Source organism: Colobus angolensis, unplaced genomic scaffold (assembly GCF_000951035.1).
Source record: "Colobus angolensis palliatus isolate OR3802 unplaced genomic scaffold, Cang.pa_1.0 Scaffold162, whole genome shotgun sequence".
Taxonomy (NCBI): domain Eukaryota; kingdom Metazoa; phylum Chordata; class Mammalia; order Primates; family Cercopithecidae; genus Colobus; species Colobus angolensis.
The window spans coordinates 3,493,234-3,505,192 of NW_012114733.1; the positions used below are offsets into that span (position 1 = coordinate 3,493,234).

Genomic DNA, 11,959 nt, shown 5'->3' on the forward strand with positions numbered 1-11,959 from the left:
AATTGAAGCCCTAATCTGCTTTATACCATATACCAAGACCCATATAATCTATCACTATGTACTCAATCAGTAACAACTTTTTTTTTTTTTTTTTTTTTAGACAGAGTCTTGCTCTGTCGCCCAGGCTGGAGTGCAGTGGCGTGATCTCGGTTCACTGCAACCTCCACCTCCTGGGTTCAAGCGATTCTCCTGCCTCAGCCTCCCAAGGAGCTGGGATTACAGGCTTGAGCCACCGCGCCCGGCCGATAATATTATATAAAAGTTAAACTCCCTTTTAATTAAAAGATACATGCTTACATAATTCAGGGTAAACTATCGTGATGCCTGCATCATACATCAAATGTTGCAGGAGAGAGAGAGACAGAAACAGAGACAAAGAGAGACAAAGAAACATTAAGCAAATGTGGCAAATTATTAACTATAGATCAAGTATCCCTTATCCATAATGCTTGGGCCCGGAGGTATTTCAGATGTGGATTTTTTCCCATTTTGGAGTATTTGCATCATACTTACAGGTTGAGCATCCCTAATCTGAAAAATCCAAAATGCTCCAAAATCCCAAACTTTCTGAGTTTCAATATGATGCTCAAAGGTCATGCTCAAAGGAAATGCTCATTGGAGCATTTTGGATTTTGGATTTCTGGATTATGGATGCTTAACTTGTACTGGTGAACCTAAGTGAAGGGTATCCAGGTATGTATTGCACTAGTTCCACCTTTTGGTAGATAAGAAATTTTTCGAAAGAAAATAACGTGCCAGGCCTGGTGGCTCACACCTCTAATCCCAGCACTTTAGGAGGCCGAGGCAGTTAGATCTTTTTTTTTTTTTCTTTTTTTTTTTTTGAGACGGAGTCTCGCTCTGTCGCCCAGCCTGGAGTGCAGTGGCCAGATCTCAGCTCACTGCAAGCTCCGCCTCCCAGATTTACGCCATTCTCCTGCCTCAGCCTCCCGAGCAGCTGGGACTACAGGCACCCGCCACCTCGCCCAGCTAGTTTTTTTGCATTTTTTAGTAGAGACGGGGTTTCACCGTGTTAGCCAGGGTGGTCTCGATCTCCTGACCTCGTGATCCGCCCGTCTCGGCCTCCCAAAGTGCTGGGATTACAGGCTTGAGCCACCGCGCCCGGCCAAGTTAGATCTCTTGAGCTCAGGAGTTCAAGACCAGCCTGGGCAACATACTGAGACCCTGTCTCAATAAAAATTTCAAAAAATAATAAAATAAATAAAAAAAGAAAATAATGAGAGAGGGCATACAAGGTTTCAAAAGACAAAGAACTTCTAGAATTAGGGTTTTAAAATATCAGGAAAAGGCAAAAAGAATTAGAATATAACCATTGAATTATGCCCATTAAAATGGCTAAAAAGACTGTAATAACATGTACTTTTTTAAAAAAAGAAAAAAATTGTTACAATTTGTCTGTGAAAAAAAGGACAATATAAGCCTTTTTTTAATGACTGAGGTAAAGTAATGGAAAAATATATCAAAAACACTGCTTCTGCTTTAAGGTGTCAGTATGATGGATCATATTTCCTGTTTTCCAAACATTTTTATAATGTATTTTTGCTTTAAAAAGTTTTAATGTAATGAAAAGATCAGCCAGAGAACCACACACCATATTACTACTTAACAATTTCAGGTATTTGTACAATTACCTAGCTTCAGTTTGAAAAACACCAGCAGCAGAAATCCTACTGATGAATATTTCCTGTCATCCTTTGAGGAATCATCCAAAAGCACAACAAAAGAACACTTCTAAACTGCTTAAATGGTAACAAAACTGTCACATCCAATGATCCTTTACAAAACTCACTGTAAATATGAATGTACCTCATCATATATGCTCCCGTTAATATCTGCACCATAGATGGGTGCCACAAAAGTTAAGTTCTTCCAGTACTTGCGCTCCAAATCTTCGTAATCCAAGTATCTTGGAGTACAATATCTGTAAACGGCAGATGACAAAAAAGTACAAACCAGTAAGTCAGTTTTAGGGGTTTTCTCACCAAAGTGATTTAAATCTCTTTCTAAAACAAAATCCTACCAAAACAAAAATACTGCATGTTGTCAAATCTAACAAGTAAACATAAAAATTGATTTACATAGCTATCTGAATATTCTTAAGGTTGTTAAATAACTCAGTATCACTTTACATTGTATTAGAAAATCACTTTCATGAAAACACCAACAACAGAAGCAGAAAAGTCGTTTAAAAGTCATCATTTTAGCTTTCAAAGTATTTTTAAAATCTTTAATCAACTATACTATGCTAAGAAATTTTATATATTTATATAAAAATGACATAACACTTAAAGAAAAACTGACAAACAATAATCTCACTAAAAATCCAAGAAAGTAAAGTTAAAACAAGATATTTTGCAATTTGGCAAAATGGTTGGCAAATGCTGAATATATTAATGACCAGAAAATAATGACACCTCTTAGACAACTAGAGTAGGAATATAAGCTGGTAAAACCATTCCAGGATATAATTTTTCTACACATATAAACAGCTTTCAAAAATTGATATATTTGACTCAAAATCTAAATGTAGAAATTCACCCTAACAACACAGAGATATGTACAATGACAGTCGACCCAGATGTTTGCTGCAGCATTAACTGAAAATACAAGTTTATATCCATCAACCAGTAATTAGCTTAAAAAATACAGAATATAAAACAAGATAGATCTTTCAAGATGCTGACATCAAATTCTACCCACAGTGAATAAATCAGGTTACATAAGTGTGTATACTATATCTAATTTACGTAAAAAAAGAAAAAAATCTGTAAATGTATATTAAGTCATCAGAAAGAAATGTACACCAAATTATTAATATTAATGGTTATCTCTCACATAGAAATTACAGAAAAGCACTTACTTCTCTGTATTATTAGGAATTTGAACAATAATCTTACCACAAAAAAGGAATACCAATGTTTCTTCAGGAAGAAAATAACCAAAGAAAGAAACAAATGAGAAAATAATGAAACGAAGTTAAAAAGGTATTTAGCAGTAGCAGAATCCCTATAAAGCATACTGGACATTTTAGATTGACTAATTATAGAATAACCGACATCTACACTCACTATACTGGGGACCCCAAACTAGTTATCTGTGTAACAAGAATATCAAATAATGTAACAACCGTATTCAAAATACCAAACAACTTAATTCAACAACTGTATTCAAAATATAGAACAATTTGAATTTACCCAGAACACTAGAATCTCAAGCATAGCCAAAAATAAAAAGGATGGGCATGGGATGGGTGTGGTGGCTCACACCTATAATCCCAGCACTTTGGGAGCCCAAGGCAGGAGGATCATTTGAGCTCAGGAGTTCAAGATCAGCCTAGGTAGTGAGACCCTGTCTCTATTTTCTAAAGAATTAAAAATTATTTTTAATTTTGTTAATGCTTTTGTTTTGTTTTGTTTTGTTTTGAGATGGAGTCTCACTCTTGTCGCCCAGTGCAATGGCATGATCTCGGCTCACCACAACCTCTGCCTACCAGGTTCAAGCGATTCTCCTGCCTCAGCCTCCCCAGTAGCTGGGATTATAGGCATGCACCACCACCACCCCCCCCCCCAGCTAATTTTGTATTTTTAGTAGGGACAGGGTTTCTCCATATTGGTCAGGCTGGTCTCAAACTCCCAACTTCAGGTGATCTGCCTGCCTCGGCCTCCCAAGTCCTGGGATTTACAGGCGTGAGCCGGCACGCCCAGCCTTTAAAATGTTTTTAATAAAAAGAATTAGCATGAAAGCACCATTAACCTGTCATCATTCCACCACTTTTCCTAGTAGGTTCCCGTAGTATCGGGAATTCCAGGCACAAGCTAAGCAAGCTAACTAAAGGTCAGAGTCAGGTGACAGAGACAGGTGTACATCCCTATTCCCCAGAGAAGGGGTTCCCAATCCCCAGTACGAGTCTGTGGCCTGTTAGGAACCAGGATACACAATAGGAGGTCAGTGGCAGGTGAGCATTACTGCTTGAGCTCCACCTCCTGTCAGATCAGTGACAGCATTAGATTCTCATGGGAGTGTGAACCCTGTTGTGAACTGTGCATGTGAGGGATCGAGGTTGAGTGCTCCTCATGAGAACCTAATGCCTGATGATCTGAGGTAGGACAGTTTCATCCCAAAACCATCCCACCACCCCCATTCAGAGAAAAATTGTCTTCCACGAAACCAGTCCCTTGCCAAAAAGATTGGGGACCGCTGCCCCAAAACACAGAATGATCAGAAAGGAGAAGATAACAGAAATGCTATGTATGAGGACTTCTACAGAAACTTCCAAGATTTTTGGAAATTGAAGCCCTAATCTGCTTTATACCATATACCAAGACCCATATAATCTATCACTATGTACTCAATCAGTAACAACTTTTTTTTTTTTTTTTTTGGAGACAGAGTCTTGCTCTGTCACCCAGGCTGGAGTGCAATGGCGTGATCTCGGTTCACTGCAACCTCCACCTCCTGGGTTCAAGCGATTCTCCTGCCTCAGCCTCCCAAGGAGCTGGGATTACAGGCACGTGCAGTATCAGCTTTTAAAAACTCATAACTCTAAGAGAGAAAGTTACAGTTTGGTATTGTCCATTGAAGTTAAATTCTAAAATCCTTAAATATATTAAACAAATATTAATTCTCAACTAGAAAAAAATGACCAGTTCACATGGCTAGTATCTGATCAGAGCCCTTCCCTAATGGACTGTCCAACAATCACAGCTGTTCCACAAATCCAGTGTAAATTTGCCCGATACTGATTCAACCATATCTTCTTACCCAGAACCTCTCACTCACTGTGGCACAGTTCTTAAGAGGTGGGTTCCAAGGCCAGGCTACCCATGTTTAAATTCAGGCTTCCATTCATAAGCCACGTAACCCTGGACAGGGGGCTGAATTTCCCTGGAACTCAGTTATTCCTCTGAAAAGTAGGGATAAATACAGCTAAGCTTGTTGTGAGGGCTCCATCAGATAATTATGGAAAGCACTTGGCTCTGTGCCTAGAGGAAAGTACACATCAGTAATGTAAGTGATTCATATTACCTACCATTATAAATTTTTATATTAGAATTGTATCGGAAATCTCTGGGTTTACTTTGGACTACATTGCATTATCAACCAAATGAGCATGTCATCTTCTCTACTGCTAAGACTGAACACATGAGGGACTGTGTGCCAATGCCAGGGCATGTGCTGAAGAAAAACAGATGAATGGAAAGATCCCAGCACTTTGGGAGGCCGAGGTGGGCGGATCAGAGGTCAGGAGTTAGAGATCAGCCTGGCCAATATGTTGAAACCTCATCTCCATTAAAATATAAAAAATTTAGCTGGGCATGGTGGCGCGAGCCTGTGGTCCCAGCTGCTCGGGAGGCTGAGGCAGAAGAATCACTTGAAACCAGCAGGCGGAGGTTGCAGTGAGCCGAGATCACGCCACTGCACTCCATCCTGGGCAACAGAGCGAGACTCCATCTGGAAAAAAAAAAAAAAAGAAAGACCAGCAGAAAACCTCCTGTCTCCAGTAAAAATCTCATAACATGACCATTCCACAACCAGGTGATCCTGGCACAGCTCTGCGTGGACAAAAGCCTTGGTTCTTGAGACTTAGAAATCCATTTCCTTGGCATTTGAAATAAATTTCTACATGAAACTGGCAGAAGAAATACTATAATATGAATTTCAAAAGTTGTTTAACATTACAATTGTAATGAAACTAATCTAAATCAAAAGACAAATTAACTTTTTTTTTTTTTTTGAGACAGGGTCTTGCTCTGTCACCCAGGCTCGGGGGCAATGGTGCAATCACGACTCACCGAAGCCTCAGCCTCCCAGGCTCAAGTAATCCTTCTGCCTCAGCCTCCCGAGTAGCTGGGACTACAGACACATGCCACCATGCAAGGCTAATTTTTTATTTTTTGTAGAGACGGATCTCACTTTGTTGACCAGGCTGGTCTCGAACTCCTGGCTCAAGGAATTCTCCCACCTCAGCCTCCCAAAGTGTTGGGATTACAGGCGTGAACCACTGTACCCAGCGTAAATTAACTTGAAAAGAAATAAAATTAAAGCTAGAAATAATTTTTCAAATAATTTCCCATAATGGTTGCACTTTACAACTAAAAAAAAGCCAACAATTTTTTAAAACATCTCTAAACTCCAGAATGTCAAGAAATGTATATTCTCTTAATAAGTAAATCTTTATAATTTGCCTAAAAATTTATACCATTTTAAATGTATTTTAGTTTTTTTTTTTTTTTTGAGACGGAGTCTCGCTCTGTCACCCAGGCTGGAGTGCAGTGGCCGGATCTCAGCTCACTGCAAGCTCCGCCTCCCGGGTTCACGCCATTCTCCTGCCTCAGCCTCCCGAGTAGCTGGGACTACAGGCGCCCACCACCTCGCCTGGCTAGTTTTTTGTATTTTTAGTAGAGATGGGGTTTCACCGTGTTAGCCAGGATGGTCTCGATCTCCTGACCTCGTGATCCGCCCGTCTCGGCCTCCCAAAGTGCTGGGATTACAGGCTTGAGCCACCGCACCCAGCCTATTTTAGTTTTTATAACACTATTTATTCACTCCATCAATATATGTTGAAAAAGCACCTACCATATCCCAGACACTATATCAAGCACTGTGCACACAGTGACACACAAAACAATGTCACCTGAATGGCTATCTTCAGAAAGAGTAAATCTACAACCAAGCCAGTAGAGTAATAATTTAACAGAGATATGTATAAAATTAGTACTCAGTAAAATTATCTTGAGGTAGAAAAGCGATACCATGCTGCAATAATCAAATGGGCCAGAGAGGATGATCAAAGTTTCTTTATAACGAGAGAAGAACGAACTTCAAGGCTCAAGTCTTAACAATATTTTGAATTGCCAAGTAATACAAACAATGATTGCCTCTCAAAGTTATATATTGCTATATTTGAAATTTTGTTTGATTTTTTTCAAGATAGGGTCTTGCTCTGTCACCTAGGCTGGAGTACAGTGGTGCAATCACGACTTACTGTAGCATCGACCTCCCAGGCTCAAGCAATCCTCAGCCTCCTGAGTAGTTGGGACTACAGGCACATACCACCTGCCTGGCTAATTTTTTATTTGTTGTAGAGACGGTGTTTGTCATGTTATTCAGGCTGGTCTCGAACTCCTGGGTTCAAGCATTCCACCTACCTCGGCTTCCCAAAGTGCTGGGATTACAAGTGTGAGCCACCACATCCAGCCTATTTTTGAAATTTTAAATAAGCACATATTACTTTTGTAACTGGTAGAAATGTTTCTGACCATCCTTCAAAATCCATCTCAACAGTGCCAACAAAATGAAATTACCCATTACTTATAAACAACCACAGAAGCCTTGTATTCCTTTGAAACCTCATAGCACTTTGTACCTTTCCTATGGCAGTTATGATAATTATCAAGAGTATTAACCATAGTTTTTAGTGAGTATAATCTGATTACTTTTAAGTACAAATTATCCCTTGAAATATCAAAAGAGCCAAGCAGAGTTATTACTCAATGACCTAACCTATTCGATTAACACTTTAACAGGGACATTGGAAATGGGTACTAAAACATAGCAACAGAAAACAGTCAATAGTTTATACTCGTAAACAGGTTTAATTGCCTCTGCAATCTTGTTTCAACAGCATTGTACTTATAAAAGAATTCTGGAAGAGTTCGAAAGAAAATGCCCTAATCTTCACTGAAAGTTTCATGTTCTCGATTAATAAGATCTGAAAGAATAAAACTCTATTAATACCTACCCCAAAAATTCAAAAGAAATGATTCAAATTATGTTAAACATAAAATTTTCAATTTCTCTGGAATAGCCAGAATGTTCCATAGTAGGAATTTAACATGCAAAAATCAGAGTCTTCAAGTAGCATCATGTGCTTACAATGTCAAATATAATTTTTTTAAAGGAAGATACCTAAATTCATCCCAAGCCTTAATCTCATTCACACCCATCCAGGGAATTCGGAAACTATGATTTCTGGTTGGTCTTTCAGGTTTTGTTTTATTTTGTTTTTGTTAGATTTACACTTTGTTCTGGGGCCTTAACTATCACATCAGAATTTTTTAAAAGAAGTTTAATAATAATTGTGACAATGTTTAAATATACCCACAAATTCACTGACACTCCTCCCTTCAAGAAGTAGAGCTTCACTCTCCTCCCCTTGAGTGTAGGCTACACTTAACAACTGGCTTGGAACAAACAGAATATGCCAGATGTGACAGTGTGTCACTTCTGAAACAGGGAAAGGAAAAACATGTGGCTTCCTTCTTGCTATCTCTCTCAGATCACTTGTTCTGGGAGAAGCCAGCTGCCACAACATGAGGAGCAGTCCATATGACAAGGAACTGAAGACCCCATCAAAAGCCATGGAAGGGGAGCACTCTTAATAAGAGAATCTTCCAACCACAATTAAATGCTCAGATGACTGTAGCCCAGGCAACATCCTAACTGCAACCTCATGAGACCCTGAGGCAGAACTACGTAGCTAAGCCACTCCCAGATTCCTAACCTTCAGAAATTATGGGTTGGTTTAAGCAGCTAAGATTTGGGATAATTTTTTTTTTTTTTTTTGAGACAGTGTTTCGCTCTTGTTGCCCAGGCTGGAGTGCAATAGCGCAATCTTGGCTCACCGCAACCTCCGCCTCCCGGGTTCAAGCAATTCTGCCGCCTCAGCCTCCTGAGAAGCTGGGATTACAGGCATGTATCAGCCACCAAGCACAGCTAATTTTGTATTTTTAGTGGAGACGAGGTTTCTCCGTGTTGATCAGGCTGGTATTGAACTCCCGACCACAGGTGATTCGCCCGCCTCAGCCTCCCAAAGTGCTAGGATTACAGGCATGAGCCACTGTGCCCAGCCACTTTGGGATAATTCATTACACAACAATAAATAACTAATGCAATGGTAGCCTTTCAAGTCATTCAAGGTTTGCTTTTAAAAGTACCAATTTTCTGCCAGGCGCGGTGGCTCAAGCCTGTAATCCCAGCACTTTGGGAGGCCGAGACGGGCGGATCACGAGGTCAGAAGATCGAGACCATCCTGGCTAACATGGTGAAACCCCGTCTCTACTAAAAAATACAAAAACTAGCCGGGCATGGTGGCCGGCGCCTTGTAGTCCCAGCTACTCGGGAGGCTGAGGCAGGAGAATGGCGTGAACCCGGGAGGCGGAGCTTGCAGTGAGCTGAGATCCGGCCACTGTACTCCAGCCTGGGTGACAGCGAGACTCTGTCTCAAAAAAAAAAAAAAAAAAAGTACCAATTTTCTAATACATATAAATCATTTAAGACTTAAACATTACCAAACATACACCAAAAAAATTGCTCAACAAACATGAATCATGTGTAGAATCAAAAACTCATGGCAACTATGGGATAAGAAGTTCCATTTATAGCTACTATGAATGAGATAATAAAAAGGAATTTCTTTAACACTAAGCCAAATGTTCAGGCAACCACCTAAAGAACAAAAAACAGAAACGGTTAAAAGAAGGGTGAAAGACATTGCATGGGAGACTCCTGCTTTTCATTTATAAGCTCCTCTGTCTACTTTGTTTCTTAACGTATTTACATAAATTTTTGAAGGAAACAGAAATAGCAAACTGATTCTACTCACTTGCCACTGTTGGCCAGCTGCCTGAACTCCTTCACAGTCATTGCTTTTTTCTGGATGTTGTACTGAGTGAACAGTCCTGACTGTCCTGTGACCATCTGCTGAATTGGTGCTGGAATGAGCAAATTATCAATGTCATCATAACACTGTCTTGGTTTCCACTCCTTAGGAGGAATCACCTAAAAATAAAATAATGAAATAAAGTATCATCTTGAAAATACTCCAAGTAATTTAGCTTTTAAGTATTCTGATAAAATACAACTGAAGAATTTCTCAGTCTCTCTATGACAAATGCATTAAAAAAATGAATATTTGCAATAAAGCAATACGATTGTTATTCAACAGCAAAATTTATTGAGTACTCACTATCCTAAACACAGTACTTGTATTAAACTCATTTTGAGTAGGTACTATTAACATCTTGATTTTAAAGATATAATTGAAAGACACAAAGAAGTAAAATAATTTGAAGTTAAAATGGCTAAAGACTACTTGAGCTGAAATTCTAATTACTGAGCAGTTATGTTAACCTGCCTCTCAACAGACGAAACTGGCAGGGCACAGTGGCTCACACCTGTAATCCCAGCACTTTGGGAAGCCGAGGTGGGCGGGTCATGAGGTCAGGAGTTCAAGACCACCCTGGCCAAGATGGTGAAACCCTGTCTCTATTAAAAACACAAAAATTAGCCAGGCGTGGTGGCACGTGCCTGTAGTCCCAGCTACTCGGGAGGCTGAGGCAGAAGAATCACTTGAACCCAGGAGACAGGGGTTGCAGTGAGCCGAGATCGCACCACTGCACTCCAGCCTGGGTGACAGATCAAGATTCTGTCTCAGGGAAAAAAAGAAAGATGAAATTATATTTACATAAATAATTTCTTCCCCAAAGAAGTTCATCTTTATTGAATATGATCTAAGTAAGTAGCTATGTGCTGTTTATATTATTATGAGAAAAATAAGTAAATATATAGTCAACATTATATTCTCTTTTTTTTTTGAGACAGAGTCTCACTCTCTCACTCAGGCTAGAGTGCAGTAGCACAATCTTGGCTCACTGCAACCACCACCTCCCTGGGTTCAAGCGATTCTTCTGCCTCAACCTCCCAAGTAGCCAGGATTACAGGTGCCTGCTACTACGCCCGGCTAATTTTGGTATTTTTAGTAGAGACAGGGTTTCACCATCTTGGCCAGGGTGGTCTTGAACTCCTGACCTCATGACCCACCCACCTCGGCTTCCCAAAGTGTTGGGATTACAGGCGTGAGCCACCATGACCAGCCAACATTATATTCGTTATAGACTTCTCACACAATATGGTGATAGCACAGTGGTATGCTAGTAGATGTTTAATAACCAGCTTCCAGAAAGGTGGAGGAAACCTTGATTTGTAGTTTTTACCTGTTTCCATAGTATAATACTCCCACCATGGCCAATCTGAACATACCAATGTGACATCACTATATATGTGGCTGGGAAGGGATGCGCGCTATTAACTCTCAAATGCCAGTATAAGGTATCTCAGCACACCAGTGTTTGCCTGTAGTTTTTAAGCACTTCATTACCATGAGTGAAAAGATCCAGAAAACATTAAGACCAAAAATACATATTGATAGGATTTAAAATACGAAAGTACCCGCCAGGCGTGGTGGCTCACACCTGTAATCTCAGCACTTTGGGAGGCCAAGATGGTAAATCACTTGGGGCCGGGAGTTCAAGACCCGCCTGGCCAGTATGGTGAAACCCCATCTCTACTAAAATTACAAAAATTATCCTGGCGTGGTGGCAGGCACTTGTAATCCCAGGTACTTGGGAGGCTGAGGCAGGAGAATTGCTTTGAACCTGGGAGATGGAGGCTGCATGAGCCAAGATCATGCCACTACACTCTAGCCTGAGTGACAAAGTTAGACTCCGTCTCATAAATAAAATGAAATAACATAAAAACAGAACGTATAACGTCATAAATTCGCAATCTATGGTTGGAACTTTTCTTTTTTGTTTATTTTTTGGGGGGTTTTTTGGGTTTTTTTTGTTTTTGTTTTTTTTGAGACAGAGATTCACTCTTGTTGCCCAGGCTGGAATGTAATGGCGCAATCTCGGCTCACTGCAACCTCCACCTCCTGGGTTCAAGTGATTCTCCTGCTTCAGCCTCCCGAGGGGCTGGGATTACAGGCATGTGCCACCACGCCCGGCTAATTTTTTTTTTTTTTTCCAGTAGAGACAGGGTTTCTCCGTGTTAGTCAGGCTGGTCTCGAACTCCCGACCTCAGGTGATCCACCCACCTCGGCCTCCCAAAGTGCTGGTATTATAGGCATGAGCCACTGCGCCCGGCCAGAACTTTACTTTTC

The 11,959-nt window shown here is 40.3% G+C and overlaps 1 protein-coding gene across 3 annotated transcripts in view; it reads right to left on the reverse strand.

The window, feature by feature from the left end:
* Nucleotides 1-11,959, reverse strand: part of KDM4C (lysine (K)-specific demethylase 4C) — a 381,948-nt gene that overhangs the window by 358,709 nt on the left and 11,280 nt on the right. For all 3 annotated transcript variants that reach the window (XM_011937297.1, XM_011937295.1, XM_011937294.1), the window contains exons 2-3: nt 9,623-9,798; nt 1,825-1,939 (exon numbers count right to left, since the gene is read on the reverse strand). In XM_011937297.1, the coding sequence (XP_011792687.1) occupies nt 1,825-1,939; nt 9,623-9,798 (291 nt within the window). The remainder of the gene's footprint in view (nt 1-1,824; nt 1,940-9,622; nt 9,799-11,959) is intronic.